Source organism: Bombus flavifrons, chromosome 15, assembly GCF_040668555.2.
Source record: "Bombus flavifrons isolate JBK064 chromosome 15, iyBomFlav1_principal, whole genome shotgun sequence".
Classification (NCBI taxonomy): Eukaryota; Metazoa; Arthropoda; class Insecta; order Hymenoptera; family Apidae; genus Bombus; species Bombus flavifrons.
This window is the reverse complement of record NC_138456.1, coordinates 5,869,619-5,887,504: the sequence shown is the minus strand read 5'-3', so window position 1 is coordinate 5,887,504 and position 17,886 is coordinate 5,869,619. Positions and strand designations below refer to the sequence as shown.

The following is a 17,886-nucleotide window of genomic DNA, read 5'->3' as shown; positions in this document are numbered from 1 at the left end:
AAATTGATAAATTTCAGGTGGCTTTCTTGTTTATTATATGAATGAATTAATAGTATGAAAGTAAATTTAATTAACTATTCCAAATCGTTTTTCAGAAAATGATTATACTTTTTTTACTGATGTTAGTTTTATTTGCTAAATTAGTTAGAAAAGTGATGTATCTAAAAAAATCGTCATTTTTTAAGTATTTGCACAACATTAGCTCTAAAATGTGTTATTTTGGAATTAGAAATTTCACAGTTATCTAATACAATCATATTATTTTACGAAAATGTTGAAATTCAGAATAGGTTTCCAATATTTTTTCTGGCAATGAGGCAATAAGCAATACATATTACAAGCAGTATTATATCGAAGACCCCCAAACTTACCGACTATTAATTGTATTGTAAACAAAAATAAATTCTTTCATTGTTAAATTGTTGAATAATTAATAATTTTCTAGTTTGAACTTTCTATTTCAAATTGACTTCCTAAAAACTTACTTTTTTTAATTGTATGAGTGTTCTAACAAGCCGACAATGTATGCTTTATGTAAATAATGTCTTGATACATATTTTCTATTTCATAATTGTTTTTATTTCATGCTAAAGAAATGTTAAATCAAAGATATCGGAATTCCTTGTGTCAATATATACATTATATTAAAACAGCTGATTCAGTTTCTATTGACGTGTTGTCCTAACATTTATACTTAATATATTTATTTGCATTCTGTTGCAATTAATTTTATATTGTGTTTATTTGCTTTTTGCATGCAAATGTTCAACGTAGAGCTTATAATTAGTTAAACTTGACATAAATACTATAGATCATACATATAGTAACAATCAACAAATATCGTTATTAGTGAATGCATAAACTCATAAATGATTATTATCTAATTAACAATCATAAATTGAAAATGACAATAAACATCGATATCAAATTAAAGCGAGCTAGTAAAATATATCATGAAGGGGTCTGTACTATAATTTACGATAGAAACATTATAAAACAGAAAATGTTGAGGTTATGTTTTAGGAAATAGTTGCTGGTTTTATATTGCTACAAACTAATTCTGACGTTAAACATGATGGAATATTCTTAAGTATGGAAGGTTCGGTCAATTTACAGCTTAGTTCGAAGAATTTTGGCATTTTTGAAGCATTTTACAATTCTGTAAAGGTTAGTTTTATCTACAAATTTTCAGAAATATTTCTACAAATTATGGTTCTGTCATAAAATATCAAGTGGATCAACTAATTTTATCGTTTGTATTTTCAGCCAATACAATTAGTTCAATATACTTTAGATGTTGCTCCGAGTGGCAAAATACCGAGTGGTAGAACAGAAATACCATTCGAATTACCACTAAAACCTAGAGGGACTAAGTCTTTGTATGAAACTTATCATGGAGTCTTTGTAAATATCCAATATTTCATACGCTGTGATATAAAAAGAAGTTTCTTAGCAAAAGATGTAAGCAAATCGTTGGAGTTCATAGTTGAAGATAAGGTGCCTCCTAAGATACAAAAAGAGGCCAGTAAACCAGTGTGTTTTAATATTATGCCAGAATCATTGCAAAACACAAGAGATAGAATCAATGTACCTAGATTTTGCATTTCTGGGAAACTAGATTCATTGTATTGCAAGATTTCTGAACCCTTAACAGGAGAGGTAATAATACTATAATATGCATCGTTTGTTTGATAAAGTAGTATGAAAAAACAATATTTTTGAAGGTGGTAATCGAACATTGTGAAGCTGTAATAAAGTCAATCGAACTGCAGTTGGTAAGAGTAGAGACATGTGGTTGTGCTGAAGGATATTCCAGAGATGGTAAGATGAGAATATATTAACATTTCATTTGTGATCTTATAATGCTATATTTATTTCAGCTACTGAAATACAAAATATACAAATTGGCGAAGGAAATGTTTGTACAAATTTACCTATACCAATATATATGATATTCCCACGGTTATTTACATGTCCTACATTAAGTACGAGTAATTTTAAAGTTGGTAAGGTCATTATATGATTTTCATTCTGGATTTTTTATAATAAATTTGGTGATAAGAAGGTCATATTTCATTACAGAATTTGAAGTGAATTTGATCGTAATATTTGAAGATGATTATTTAGTTACGGAAAATTTCCCCATAATATTATCAAGATACTAAATCTTGTATAGAAATATAGTATTTTATATAAATTATATGTATTATTTACAAATTGTATATATTTCTTATAATAAATGCAAATTTATGTAATTTCATCGAAAAAGATGTAAAAAGAAATAATTTTTTATCCTAATGTACATATTAATGGATGGATAACTTATTGTATTAAAAAGTTTCTTTTTACTCCAGTCCAACTTTTTGAGCAAATAATTTATAATATTTTTCAACTTGTTTATTATGAGTCAGTCCAACTGAAGCCAGCAGCACCACATAACCAAGCACAAATGTTAATAATTTATGTTGTTTAAACCATGCTAATAATCCTTTATTGTTAATACATCTAAAATATTAGAAGTTTATACATTCCTATATTCATGTACTTAAAAAATATATAAAAGTAATGAATATTATACACATACCTTGCTGCTTGAACTTGTTGACTGTAAATAAGGAGGTATCGTACCCTTACCAATTCACTATTTGTTACCAAATAATATTTATTTGGAACTCTTCCACCCATGGAATCTGATACTAAACTTCTAGCATCATCTTCTGTACAACATACTTTACATAAGAAATGATGAAACTTTCTTAATATGTATGATTTCTTTTAATATCTATTTACCTGAATCTCCAGTTTTTACATCTATATGATTAATAAGTTCACATAAAGCTATGCAGCTCATTTCACTTCCTAATACACTACCTCCCCACCCATAGCCAACCGGACTATATGGTAAACTTACACCTAATTCACTCGAAAGATATATTCCTTTACCAAATAATGAGTTCTAAAAGATATATTGAATTAAATCATGTTAGAAAATAGTAAAAAATTATATCATATGTCAAGTAGATTATTTTACCTTACACATACTCTGTTGTAGACCATAATGTATAATGGAATGGAAGTTCTCTAGTCGACTACCATGATAAGCATAAAATGTTGTGTGACCTTGAGCAATTGTTTTCCATCTGTCTTCTGAAGTAGACTGTTTTGTACTTGTGACTTGGAATATTAAATTTGGTGCAACTACTGGCATTTCTGAGGGTACTTTTCTCAATATCAAGTCATACTATATCGCAAACATTTTTCCAATATTCACAAAATTTAATAGTAAAATATGATTCGGAATGAAAATAGAAATTTCAACAAAATTTATGTTATCATAAATATATATATAATGAAACTTACATTTTCTTTTTTAATGCTTTTTATATAAGGATCTCTCAAGCGCACTAAAACCCACTGTAATAGATCTATAGCCATTCCATATTTTTCATATACATCTGATTCTGATAATGCTTTCAATATTACAGCCAATGGGGGAATTACTTCTATAGCTCTTCTCTATAATTAAGATCAATATATTCAATGATTATTACTCATTAAAATCATTAATGTGCAAATTATAAGAACAATAAGATTGATATTTTAAGAACTTTACCAAAGCTTCAATGTCTTTGCATTCATTTTTTATATACATTGGTGGAAATGGTTTTAAACAAGTATCATAGCGATATGTATTACAAGCTGCTACAAATAGGGACCATTTTAAATCAGCTGCTCTTAGGTCTTTCTCTAATACATGTTTTAGACACTGAACTTTTTTTTCAACATCTTCCTGATTTGTGGAATCTAATCGAATTGTATATGATATATCTAACTCAGATTCTTTACAAATCCCTTGATCCAAACTTTTCCTTTGATTGGGGTTAGATTTTTTCTTCTCTTTATCATTGTGAAAGGTTTGTTTCTTGCTTGCACTATCCATTATTGAGATTAATCAAACCTAAATTAAAATTTTTAACAGACAAATTATCATTTTTCGACTCTGTGTTATAATTCCAATCAAGAATCTACCTATCCAATACTTACAAGTTTATATAATTATTTTGCGCTATATTGTATGTTTTCAATATTACAAAATCTTAGTTGATAAAGCATTAACAAACTTCGATGATAATTTGTAAATTAATATTGTATATGTAACAAGTATCAAATTATATCACATAGTAATCACAATAGTTATGATTTTGTCCAAATAACGGACAGTATATAGTTATATAAAACATTAATCTCTTAAAGAAATATTTTATTCATATATATGATTGCAATTTCCTTGGATAAAAAAAGTTAGTTTATTTCATACTTATAAAATTTAAAATTTCAAACATATCGCCGGTGTTTTTTCATTTTTTTTGATTACAGTTACTAATGATCACTAATGATTTAGTAATTTGCCATTATTCCGTACAAAACAAAGAAACAAAGAACAAAAAAGGTAAAAAAGACTAAAAAGTTTTTATAAAACAACAAATCAACGTAAAGTCCACTATCATTCAAGTATTATAAGCTATATGCATAAATAACTACTTCCTTTGAAACAATGTAATTCTTGGCAGTGATACAACATTCACAAAACGAAATGTAGATCAATGCGAAAAATTGAACATCTTGGTAGGAATACTTGCATCTTAAGAGTTTCCTAATGTTTGCACACTTTTGTTCAAATTTATTTGAATTTTATATATACCGTAGATATTCAATGAACAATTATAATTTTTTAAAATAATTGACTATTAAAAAATGTTACGTTTTTATTTTTGTATATTTAAAAAAATAAATAACTGGTATAGAATCAAAGGAGTATTTTAACTATTATGGCTAAAATTCCATCCTATGCAAATTTTGTTTTAATATTAGCGTTTTGTAATAATACCATTGCAATGTTATTTATTATATTGTATAATAGCTCTTCTATATTCAATATAATATTGAATAATAGTAAAATATTTAATTGCATTTATTTGTATTTAATAATTTCTAAAATAAAAAATGTAAATAGGGTGAAATTTTCGTGATAGTGTTAACGTGATTTCCTTTAGTGATAACTTTTGAGGGTTAATACATACATTTATACATACATAATGAGAAATTCTCTTTTAATTTATGTATGTTTTACATTAGAATTAAATATATACATAATAATTAGTCACCAAATATTTCTTATCTCTTTAAATTGGAAAATAAATGACAAGTAAAGCGTGAAATGTTTACCTTTATAATGAGTTTAAAATACCCTTAAAAAATATCAAATTTTTCCAACGTTTTGCAATATTCGACGACCAGCATCTTCGAAATGGAAATTTTTGTCAGTGACGAATGAAAAAAAGATAGCCTTTTATTTAAAATAATATATATAATCCTCCACGTTACAACGAATTTGTACAGAAATCATGTGAACATTGGCCTGAAATCTCATTACTCCTATCACAGATCACATATGTTTCTTTACGTTCGTTTGTTACGCCGATGTTTCTCTCTTTTAGCTTAATATTATTTTTTACACCCCCCCCCCCTTAATTTTTCATCAAATTCATATATTAAAGGTACCAGAGCATACAAAAATACAATATATGCATATAACTACAATATCAAAAATTGAAATCAGTTTATTGCAAGAAACGAATTAGTAATAATTTTATTATGTAACAAATACTTCTATTAAAGTTACAAATAAATAATGCATATTTCAAATATGTGTAATACATATTTCAAATAATTAGGAGCACATTTATAGGTGTTCAAAAACTATTTCATAAATTTTCATAAACTGCTTTTCCTGTTATTGTCATTAATAAATATAAAATTTTACAATTTTCTAGGATTTACGATGATTTAAATACTAGTAGCAAAGAGGAAATGTAATTTCAGTTGTTAATTTATAAAGTGCATACTCATAAATTCCCTATACTATGTTACCGTATAGGGAAGTTTCTCAACAAAATTGGCAAGCGTGTAACTCAATGTCATGCTTCAAGGTAAACTATCGATGACGTCAGTGTACGTCACTTAACAAGTGGGAGTGGATGGATAGATGTCGGCAGCCGTGGTGCCTCTCGCGAATAATCGCACACGAAATTCGCAACGGACGATAGCCCGCGTCGTCACGATAATGTTGTGTGCTTCTTAGCGATGTAGTTTTTCGCGGTGGAGAAAACAAGCGTAGAAGAAAAAAAAGAGAAAAACGTTGAAGAAGTAAGAAAAAAAACGACGACAAGAAGAAGGCAAAAGCGACACATCTCGCCACACGTGTTTCCGCGGTAAATGGAAAAACACCGAAATCGGTCTGCGCATGCCCGGCCACTGATGACGTCACGAAAATTGTGCTTTTGATCAAACTCACTCTCTCGCCGTTCCTTTTTTTTTTCACACCCGTGGACGTAATAATGTGGAAAGTGAAATAACTGTACGGAAAAGCTCTGTAGGAGCCGCGGAGAAGCCGGTGAAAATCGTAAGTAAATTTCACTATCCTTTTTATCATTAACAGAAGTCATCCGTTGACTTACAGTCTGTTAACATGGCCTTCACATAAATGTGCGCACACATGCGCGCAAACATGGATACACATGTAGGTATGTATGTATACACATGCACACTTGCATACACACACATACACGTCGTAAGCGTTCACGATTTTCAGGAAAAAAAAGCTCGTTGCTTTAGCGATGTTTTAATCGTCGCGTGTTTTTAAGCACTTACGAGTAAATTCATGAACTTATGTGATGAAGTTGAATAAATTGGATGAGTATGAAGGGCCTTTTTCCTTACACGAGATATATTGATCTTGTTCCAAAGGAACTATTGAAAATGACAGGTCCTATTTTCATTTGGATATTATTATTTTCTCTGTTAATTTCGTTTTATTCTTCTGTATTCTTTGTTAGGTAGTTCTTCAACGTATCATATGGTTCTTTTTTTTATTAATTTCATCTCACGATGTACACTGATTTTCGGAAGTTTACCTCGTGTCTGTGTGTATCGGTGAAAAAAATAATGATTTTTGAAGAAAATCATCGTTTTTGGTTTAACGAAAAATAATTTTTCAAGGTGTCCGTAGCTTCATGTTAGAATGTTTAATAACAAGTTCGTTCAATGTATATGAATATGGAAAACAGTCTTCCATGATCAATAAATATTCAAAGACTTTTTTTATAACAAATATACAATATTAACATAATTATATTTTTCTGTAAAGTGTGAATATCTTATTAAACTGATTATTTAATATTTATTAGAACTTTAATAAATGAAAAAGATAATTTGTAAAATATTGGGATATATTAAAAAAGACTATTTCCTATCATCACACTGCATGGAAAATATCAGAAATATATAAATATTAGTACGCGTCTTTTACCTCTTTCATAATATAATAATTAATGAACAAAATTTAATTTTTGATTGAGTGTTAAATAGAATTAATATTTTGATAATAAAGAATTAAACATTTCTCTTACTAGATCATAACAATTAAGTTTTTATGTTCAAATAACGTAAGTTAGATAGACTTTTTTGTATTTGTGTAGAGGATTCTAATAACGTAGAGAGTTTGTATTCTTTATTTACATGTTTTGCATTACAAATGATTTTCCATAAACGATTAATATCTAGCACGTAGTTTTATAACTTTATGAAAACATTCTTGTAACAGATCTTGAAATGAAGAAATGTTTTAGTCACTATGTAACAATTTCTAGACTTATTTCACACACATGTAGAAAATAAAAATTTCATAAAATGATACTAATGAAAAAAAAAAGGCAGCAGTTTTATACATAGAATTTGTTTTGATTATTCTTCATATATAGTGATATTTTTTGACAGTTTATATAAATAAAATGAACTTCTCATCATGCATTCAACATTTTCTCATATAGTAAAAATCATATGATGCATGATAAGAGCAAATAAAGATTATAGAGATAAATACATAGAATAAATTTAGTAATTTATTTGTTTCAAATATAGATTATTTTCAAAAAATATTTTTTATTGGAAGTTTTGTAAATAGCTGTGAGATGCTGCCACCTACAGACTTGAATCTTAATTGCATTTAGCTTCATCGGTAAAGTAGAGATCGGGTTTTTTATGCTAATTTTTTTAATAAAATACGCAAAAGAAAAAGAAGAATAGATAAAAAATGTATTTATGGTTTTGTTAATAATATGTAACATTCTTTCTAAATACTTTTTGTTGTACACACTTTCTTTTATAATGAAGATGATACATCATTAAGTCATCTTACAATTACAGAGTTGTTGCGAATGATGTTTTCTATAAATCTTCTTATCTTTTTCAAGTAACATTCATTTGAAACGTTCTTTCATAAAAGATACCAAGAAGAAACAGAATTCAATATTCTACTCAGGAATACAAGAAAAGAAAAAAGTATATTTCGCACTGCCACTCCCTAGGGTGCTAACAGTGGTACCTCATTTGTCATAAAAAAGACCCTAGTTAACTTTATAATTTTACGTCACTCTTCTCCATCGTGAGTGATCTGCTTTAAATCCTTTTTCTCGGAAGTTTTACGCGTCTATTAATTCCTTTATAGTCGATCCTTTGTATAACATAAAATTTTAAACATAAATAATACTTTAGTGAAATAATATTATCAGAATATTTTTATTATCTTGACGTCTAATACATTTTTATGGATTTTATTTTTCTACAATATGTTGCAGAACTTAATACTAGACCTGCCGGTCTTTAATATGTATCTAAGTGTGTTATAAATAACTAATTGGTATTAAAGCAATATGATGAAAATGAATAAAGTATATGTAATTATACTTGTGTCTATAAATAATGAAATTAAGCATTAATATTACCAAAGATACTTGTGTAAATACTTTTAATAATTGCAAAAACAGAAAATGTAATAACAGTCGTTTTAACTGGTTTAATAGTTCTAGTGTTAATATATCTAGGGAAAAATGGAAGTAATTATTATTATTTCTTGATTCATAATCTGAAGTTAGTTTAGTTTCTGAGTTTTCATGGGGTTATTAAGAGAAGAACATACCTGGTGAAATATATAGCGAATCACGAAAATAGTATTCGATTACTTATCACAGAAAATTATTATATTTATAAATATATCTGTTATATGAATAATTTTGAAATGAGATACCACCTCCATAATTATATTGATCTAATTTGAAACCAATCTGAAAATGTACACAGAAGTTACAAGATATTTATCATCTTAAATATATTAGTAAGCGTTAAAGATGGTCCCATTGAATAATATTGAGACTTATTAATATAATGATTAATAAACTATTTAAATACTTTTGTGATTTCTGCGAAATATATGCTTGTACTAAATATCTTGTGATTTCTATATACATTTTCAAATTTGTTACAAACTTCACCAACACAACCATGATACTTGGATCTCATAGCGGTGCTAATGTAATTTTAAAGCGTTTTATATAATACACGTAAAGATGTCTACAAGTATTCGAATAATTTGGTGAGCAATTGTATGTAGGGGGAACGCGATCTTTCACTCAGCGAAAGGAAGTTAACATGGGAACCAATGCGTTGGTCCGTTACGCGCATTTCGACGGCTATATCAATTGTAGACTTATCGTGGAATCTCGCCGAACTTGAACCCACCTAATAATGCGCGACTGCTTGGTTACAAAGAATTACACGACCTCGTGGTACAAAGCGCATTACAATGTGGGTCCTCAAGTCTATGCAGATGGATGGAACTCGTATGACCTAAACGTTTGTCCATTATTTTGAAATATAACCTGAATAGAGTTATCTTACATGCCTTTTTGTAATTCGTTTTATTAAATCAGGTGAAATTAAATATCTCTTCGTTGGAGTAACAAAAATATCGGATCGAATAATTTGAAAGCCGTAATTAGTCGAACGGAGTTGTTGAATTAGGTTCTATTAGTCGAATGATTGAAAATACGATTTATCGAAAAATTCATTCGATTCTGCGGACGAGTTGAATGATTTAAGCTTGTGATAATTTAATATAACTCTGCTGGCTTCCTTGAATTTTTATATATTTCATATATTCATTAACAATTAATCTCATATGTTATACAAACTTCTTCTTCGCCACGATTGACGTGAAAATCTCAATCTAAGATATCGCACTTCTTCTTTATTTCAATCTCAAAATCTTTTTGGGAAAAATTTTTTGTATACTTAATCCTTCTCTAGAAAAATGAGATATTTTCGATTATTCGAACAATTTGTATCTTACACGCGATTGAAATTCTTTTTCAAAATTCTATTTGGATGAAAGCTTCGTCTATGATAGAATACATACCATTTAACTATACTAGTGAGAAACTGCACGGTCGATAGAAAGGAAAGTAGATAGAACTTTTTTTGGGTCAGTTCAGATATATAAATTTTCCATTTCGTATCGTGTCATGATTACTCTTATTCGAACGGCATTGGTTTCCGGTAATTTCGTTGCACCCGAAAAAAGACCGAAGTTCATAAAAATTCCACGAAGAAATTGTGCACGTCGCCCTCGTCATCGATCCCACCCACTCGCTAAAGAGAAAGAACAGTTTCATCGATAACCTTCCCGAGAACAACCCTAAACACTGACGTCATTCATTTTCGAAACATTATGCAAGCTTTGTGAATTGCATATTATCTTCTGCAAAGAAGCGTGAAACGTTAACTTTCGATTCCTTAAGATGAACCGATATTTTTTTGCTTTTCCGAATTAAGCTGAATCCAAGCATGTTCGTCTAAAGTCGTTTCAGCGTGTTCCGCCTCTTCGTTGATCTTATTAAGGAAAGCAAAGGAGGGAAAAATGGAGAAAGGAAGAGACGAAAAAGGGAAAAGAAAATGAGGGAAAGTAGAGAAAAAAGGAGTAAAAATGGGGAAGGAAAAAAAGAGAGATGGGGAAAGAAAATGAAAGGGTTAAGGGAAGGAAGCAAAAGTGGAAAGAGCAGGGGAAGAAAGAAGGAAGAAAAAATAGAAATGAAGAGGATTGAAGGGGAATTATTAAGTACTTATATCTGGTTTTATGCGATGGCATGGTTCCGGTAGAAATTACTTAGCGTCTGTTTAATATAGGATTTTTATAGTGTACGAAAATCTATTCGATTTGTCATAAATCATTCAAGACTTTAAACCATAAATAGCACGTACCTTATCTGAGCTTTCTACAAATTTTATTTAATTAAGAACTAAAGAGGATGTTAATTTTACTGAAATCCTACTGTTTCATCATTGAAATAATATTATCCTGGAATTAACCTGTTAACCTGGAAAATATAAGTCAACTCTTCGTTCGAATTCCTTTATTGATTTATTATATTGGTCTCATATTTGTTATAAATAAATTATATCATACGTCTGCACTTATGAAGATTAATACTCACTTAAGCGAAACTGAAATTTTAATAATACCAATGCGTACAAAAAGGTCTCACAGTATAATAAAGAATCTATTAAAATCTTTTCACGATAGATTAAAATTTTATTTTAATTTTTGACAGAATTCATATTCAAAGCGCTAGAATTTTATATCGATATAGAATTCTATTAAATTTATTAAGTATGACACAATGTTACAGTACCTATAGTATATAATACTTGAGAAATTTTATTTTTATTGTAAATTATAAATTATACAAATTATATCATAATTTCTGTTAGAATTTCTGTCCATTGATTTCTTTCTAACTTTCTGACTAAACGACCATCTGATTAACAAGTTGAAGATTTTCTGTTCAACGTTACACGGTCGTCTGGACAGTGATGTTTCGTGAGCAAAATTAAAAACAACCTTACACTGATGCTTTTCAACAGAAATTTATTTTATATAACGTAATATGAATATTTACAGCAATAAACTTTATAGCAACAAGCCTTTCAAAAAGTATAGACTCTACTTTATTTCGAAAAGAAACTATTATTTGTTAAGATCGATTGACGTTGCTACGAGCTACAAGGTTTAAATTATTACAAACTTTGTACCATCCATATGTGTGGATTAAAAGAATATTCTACAAAGAATCTACAAAGAACGATTGCAGCTTCATTTTGTATCGCCTCTCGACCACGCAATTGTCTATAAAATTTATAAAATGAATAATACTGTTTCGACAATACTGTTTATAGTCACTTTATAGCAAAAGAAATTCTTTGGAAATATTGAACTTGAAAAGTGGAATTTTGGCCACAAAAAGCGAATCTTTAGAACATTGTGGCGCCAATGTATCTCCTTCTCCTTTTTGCACATCGTGAATTTCGTCTCGGTGAAATTGGCACAGTTGGAAGATTTACTTTGGTTCCGAATAGACGAGAGACCAGGTGAACCGATTGCAGATCGCCGGGACCACCATCGGTGACTGCTTTGCAATCGATGGTGAATTTAGAAATAACGTTTAAAGCGATTTGTCGGGATCTTTTAATGGGACCGGGCGCCGACTAATTTGATTCGACCACTCTGCAATTCTGACGCTCGCTTTAATAATTCACCGGGCATACGTCGTATTCTTGGAACCGGAATAGATGGGTTATCCATGATAAAATATAATTCGAACGGTACGTGTGTCGCACGCGTATCAATTTTCTGTTGTGACAAAGCATGATTTTTCGAGTATCTATTCGCTAATAGGATATTCGAACTTGAACTTTGCTGGAGGATATATAGAGGCTACAAAAAATTGTATACCATTGTAATTATTATGGCATTTATATACTAATTGATTAGGTTTATTATATTAATTTTCGCATCATTTGGTAGTACTTTTGTGCGTGTGCAAAGAATTGATACGTATTGCAAAATTGAAATGTAGCATGTGTTAAGAAAACGCATCATTGATAAATTTCATAAAATATATTGTCAAAGTTTGACTGGAAAAATTTAGAACACTATGTATTCTTATGTATTTTTCGATTTACGGATGAGATAATGAGAAGATCGATTGATTTGGACGGGGTATTATGGTACTTCCGAGTTTTATCTATAAATACGAGTTAGGATATTCTGTGTCGTGTGTTTTGATTCTTAGGCAAGATATCTAATATTTTTCTCATTTGTTTACGTACTATTTTCATATTTCAACTATTTATATTTTTAATATTCAATGGGGTTGTAGATTTTTATTGCGTTAAGGAGAAGATAAGTGAATTTTTTTTATCTACAAACTTTATTTTCTTATTTTGTTCGTATACGCAAATTATTGTTCATATCTATTTCTGGAAATTCTTTACTTTCAAATTCCTTAGTTGTCTGAAGGTAATCAGTATTCATCATATATCAGAAATTACTTTCTAGAGAATTAAATTATGTACATACGTAATATTGCATATATTGGATAAATCCGGTTAGTATTGGACATTTTTAGCGTTGAAGTTCTTTTTTTTTACCGGAAACAAGAAATTTTCTTTCTCCTAATACATATCTGTACTTGAAGAAAAATTAACATTTAGTATAAACACAATATAAAACTTCTTCAGTGATGCTAAAATTTGTCTTTCGCTATCATTTTCATTCTAAAGAAAATCAACATTCAATTGAATACATTAAAAAAAAGTTTCTTAACACTAGAATAACCAGTCTGTAGTGTATTTGTATTTAAGCATATTATATATAAATAGGCATATTATATATAAATTATTTATTATATATAAATATATTTTCTAAGCTTTCTTATACTTTATACTCCAATATTCCTTGAAAAGAAAGAGGAGCTTTTCTTTTTTGTTCCACTAGCTTTTGCTTCCGGGTGTATGATTTATAATATTACGAAATAAGGATACAGCATACACGTCCATATAAAAATATCCAAAAAGGAAAAAGATGAAAACGGCAGATATTGTGTTTGGAGAAGATTCCCATTACGTAACTTTTCCAGTACTTCAATATTCCTTGAAAAAAAAAAGGAGGAAGAATCTTCTCTCTCACTTCGTATCTTTCGCTAGGATATAATTTATAATATTACAGTTAATTTATGATATATAAAATAAACATATGAATATCGAATATAGAAAGAATATAGGAAGAAGAATTTTGTATCAAAAAAAATATTTCTACTCTATAGTCTTTCTTATATTCCAATATTCCTTGAAAAGAAAGAGAGAAGGAGTTCCCCTTTCTTGTTGCACTGCCTATCTTCCGTTTCCCGCGGTAGCCATGTTCCCGCGCATCACGGCTGAAGAAGAACCGGATGTCAGTTCCCCAGAAACTCTCTTCTCCCCCTTTCTGTCTCTCCCCGTCTCTCTCGCTCTTCCTCTTTCTCTCCGCAATATCGGAAAAAGCGTCCCAGCTCGTTTTCCTTTTAACCGTCATTTTTTCCCCCTGGTTAAAGCTAGGGCTGTCTTTGAGCCTTGCGTTCTCGCGTCAGGTCACGATTGACGTAAATCTGAACGCAACTCCGATGATTCCTTCCGCCTACTCTCACGTGCGATGTACACGTGTCATTGTGGTCAAAAGTCGATCGTCCTGCAGGTATACACACATACAGATACACGTGCGTGTATCACGTACAAAATGCTAGCTGTTAGGAGGAAGAAAATTTCGACGACAGTAGACGGCTACAACGTGTTGACGCAAGTCCCTCGTCGTTATTGTGGTTGTTTCTCATGCAAAATACGGGAAATCCACCGTCTGACTCGTTCTATTTTACGTTCCATCACTCTGTCTTCCTTTGTTCCACTTCCTAAGCCCTTTTATCACGTGCTAATGACACGTGCCTCTGAATAGTCGTTTTTCCATCACATTTCAATGGGTTACGCTACCCGATTTGTCGTCCAGTGGTATTATGCGCAGGTTTCTTAACTGTAATTATTTACTTTCTTGATTATCTTATTCATAATTTGTGATGGATTCGTTTGATACAATAGTTTCGGGATCTTTTAGTGGCGATAGTTTGAGGGGTTGTAGGATTAGGTTAGGTCTTGTTAGGTTTGTTATTCGGTCGTATTATACGAAGATTTTTCGGAGTATTTCATTCATAAACTGAAAACCATTCGTACTTTCTGTCGGTAGCTTTGGGGATTTTTGAATGGCGATACTTTGGAGATTGTGAGATTAGGTCAGGTTTTGCTGTTTATAGTTATTATTTGATATTATTATGCGTATGTTTTTCAACTAGTTTTCCGTGCATTTAAGTGGAAGTAATTCGAATTATGTAAAATATTTCGTAGAAAGAAACTGATAACAAATAAAGCAAAAGAACGCTAGTTCGGCACTCGTTTGATATACATAGTCGTCGAAATAATATACATAGAAGTATTTTAACTTGGATTGAAACGTTGTGTAGCAATATTTAATCACATTACAATAAAAGACGCGATAACGCTTATATATTTTAATTTCGATATCCTGTCGAAGACTGTTAAACTTTTATCCAGCGCGTGTCACTGACGATCATCTCCACTTAACCTGAAAATGCACAATTCATTTCATTTCATTTCATTTCTGATATCGTGCAATAACGATATCCTGTCAGTTTCTCACCAGATTAGCATCCACCATAATATCGCCAGATTACAATCTGTCGTTTCTTGGAAGATGCTGAATAATCGTGTGGTATCTAGGATCGTGATTGGTGGCTGTGTGTACAGTTACAAAAAGCAAGTGTTTACGCGGGAACTGGTCCGCTCTCCCTTCCACTTCGCTGAGACGCGCGCCGCCTCCCCCCACCCCACGCTCCTCTAACCTATACTCGTTCCCCTCCCCCATACCTGAACGCGGACCCGATCACCACGTGTTAGCAGCACGTGCTGCTCTGTCCACTTTCCGCGGTTTGTAACGTGCACGAATATCCGATCGATTTTGTCATTATTCTCCGTCGATAAATAAAACAGCTTTGTTATGACTCGGCCGTTAATGAAGCGTCGACGGGCGTGCCAGTGAAATTTCTGTAATTGGCGTGCTACCTTTCATGATACGTATGTACCACATATATATACGATTGTGTGATTATGGTAATTCTCTGGCTGGAAGGAGCGGAGAGAGGAAGAGTTTGGTGAAGTATATGTACACATATGTACGTAAATAAGAGAGAGGTTAAGTTTGGTTTTGAGTAAATTGCGGATTTTTGAAGATGCAAAAATGCGTACAATGCACATATTATGCACATATTATCCAAAGTGTAGTATTTATTGTAATATTTAGTTGATAACACAATTCTTTATCTAAGTACCATTTCCGTTTCATATATACATGAACGTATGAATTTGTATAAATATTCGCTGTTTAGATCGGAGAAATAGTTTCAGAGCAGCGTTTATGTATGTAGAGTTGGCGTTGAGAGTGTTTCGATTAGAGTTATATTTGGAAAATTGGGGAGATATCATTGTTAGTATGTTGGGTTTGATATTTGTCATATTAAATGCTAAGTGACGTTTTAAAAAATGTTCTTTGCCCATATTGGATTTTATGAATTATATCGCTATATATTATGCATTATATTTTGTATAGCAAGTCGTGGATACTTTATGGTATACGAAATTTCTTTTTTAAATATTCAGTAAGCATCATATCTTGCTGACACATCCATAAATCATGAATTCCACCCTGTGATTTTCTATCGTTTATAAATTCCAATCTTCTTCTTCCAAACTTCTACAACACCAAACCTACTAACATTTATACCATTCCTACCTATCAACATTTATCCCTTGCTGTATAGCAGAAAAATCTAGCCTAACTCTCTAACACCTATAATACAAATTTCCTAAGTGATAGACAACGTCAATCGTATCGATATTTCTACTACCTTGCTTTATCGCCCAGAAATAGACTCGTAAACTAACATGACTGTAATATCTAATTCAGATCAATTAAGCTTAAATAAGCTTTAAATTATGTACATTCCTTATATTTTTACGTGCACAAGACATTTCTTATTTAATTTATCAATAGCATTTTCTTTTTGATTTATATTTTATATTTTTATACTTTTATATTTTTAAATTATCCTGTTAAAATAGTTCGACATTTTGTTCTGTAGATTTACGAAAGATCGAGTACTCGTTTTTCATTTGCTATCTATTTGAAATCTGATTATTTCAACACAAATTCAAGCCATCTAAACTCAAATAGTTTGTATGAACATAATCGTACAACTTGAATTTAAGTAAATTGGTTAATCTAAACGATGCTTAAGCTTCTATACGTCTTAATCACCAGGCGGCGAAGGCTGGGTCAGTTCTGACTCATGCAGATATTTCACGTTATTAAGTTACATTTACGCCGTTCAAGCTACATTGATCAATTCCATAAATTGAACAATAGAGAAGGGGGATGATATTACGAACATTATTTTTGTAACTTGTATACTATTGTTTCTGACCAATACGTATATAACCATATGCACTTAGAATATTCAATAATAACAATTTTAACGCAACTTTCAACAATTCTACGAATTTGCTGTATGTATACAGTGAGAAGTAAAAACGAGTATAGTATACATCGAAGGCATGTTTACTCGAACAACTCTTACACATATGTCGTATAAATTAAAAATTGATCGGAAAGATATATAGCATATACCGATACAAATTAATAATAAAAAACATAGATAAGAGAATAATTTACGAACATCTTTGTATGTCAATAATTTACGAACCTCACTTTCGCAAAGTGTATACTCGCTTTTGCCTCTCACTGTATATACAATATTTTTATTGTGTTTCTAATTATAATTAACGTTAAAACAACAATGGATTCTCAATATCCACGAAGGAGCACCGGCAAGGTGCCCCACAAAACGAATCCGCTATAATCGTCGGTACACTGTAGTGTATCCGATCTAGGGTACCAGAGGGGGTGTGTCGCCTCTGGGGGTGGTTCGGGGCGAGGGTACGTACGCGTCACGGCGCGGTATCGGAGGGGTCGATTATAAATTTTGCACGCGTGGT

General features: G+C 30.7%; 3 protein-coding genes across 9 annotated transcripts in view; 2 read left to right on the top strand and 1 right to left on the bottom strand.

Annotated features, from left to right (window-relative positions):
• The first annotated feature begins 617 nt into the window (after positions 1–617).
• LOC138187848 (vacuolar protein sorting-associated protein 26C) lies at positions 618–2,195 on the top strand. The gene is made up of 6 exons (XM_069129054.1): positions 618–961; positions 1,024–1,167; positions 1,267–1,659; positions 1,725–1,821; positions 1,881–2,006; positions 2,083–2,195. The coding sequence occupies exons 1-6, from the start codon at positions 854–856 to the stop codon at positions 2,163–2,165; spliced, it is 951 nt and encodes a 316-aa protein (XP_068985155.1). The 5' UTR covers positions 618–853; the 3' UTR covers positions 2,166–2,195.
• Positions 2,196–2,305: 110 nt separating this feature from the next.
• On the bottom strand, positions 2,306–5,529 carry LOC138187847 (protein mono-ADP-ribosyltransferase PARP16). Of its 4 annotated transcripts, XM_069129051.1 has the most exons (7): positions 5,227–5,529; positions 3,614–3,958; positions 3,361–3,516; positions 3,032–3,241; positions 2,791–2,956; positions 2,585–2,729; positions 2,306–2,505 (listed from the first exon to the last, which is right to left on the bottom strand). In XM_069129051.1, the coding sequence occupies exons 2-7, from the start codon at positions 3,938–3,940 to the stop codon at positions 2,346–2,348; spliced, it is 1,164 nt and encodes a 387-aa protein (XP_068985152.1). In that variant the 5' UTR covers positions 3,941–3,958; positions 5,227–5,529; the 3' UTR covers positions 2,306–2,345. The 4 variants fall into 4 exon arrangements, with proteins under 4 accessions (XP_068985152.1, XP_068985151.1, XP_068985154.1 ...); XM_069129050.1 differs by lacking the exon at positions 5,227–5,529 and having other exon boundaries at positions 3,614–4,720; XM_069129053.1 differs by lacking the exon at positions 5,227–5,529 and having other exon boundaries at positions 2,585–2,714; positions 3,614–4,719.
• An 853-nt stretch (positions 5,530–6,382) lies between these two features.
• Mef2 (myocyte enhancer factor 2) overlaps positions 6,383–17,886 on the top strand; it is a 73,055-nt gene continuing 61,551 nt past the window's right edge. For all 4 annotated transcript variants that reach the window (XM_069128576.1, XM_069128574.1, XM_069128575.1 and 1 more), the window contains exon 1: positions 6,383–6,463. The gene's annotated coding sequence lies outside the window, so the exon portion shown is untranslated. The remainder of the gene's footprint in view (positions 6,464–17,886) is intronic.

Coding starts and splice junctions, on each gene's coding strand:
- LOC138187848 (XM_069129054.1), top strand. CDS start 854: ATGCATAAACTCATAAATGATTATTATCTAATTAACAATCATAAATTG. Junction 1,168..1,266: donor CATTTTACAATTCTGTAAAG/GTTAGTTTTATC, acceptor TTGTATTTTCAG/CCAATACAATTAGTTCAATA. Junction 1,822..1,880: donor TGAAGGATATTCCAGAGATG/GTAAGATGAGAA, acceptor TATTTATTTCAG/CTACTGAAATACAAAATATA.
- LOC138187847 (XM_069129051.1), bottom strand. CDS start 3,940: ATGGATAGTGCAAGCAAGAAACAAACCTTTCACAATGATAAAGAGAAG. Junction 3,517..3,613: donor GCAAAGACATTGAAGCTTTG/GTAAAGTTCTTA, acceptor TCTTAATTATAG/AGAAGAGCTATAGAAGTAAT. Junction 2,730..2,790: donor TGTAAAAACTGGAGATTCAG/GTAAATAGATAT, acceptor TCTTATGTAAAG/TATGTTGTACAGAAGATGAT.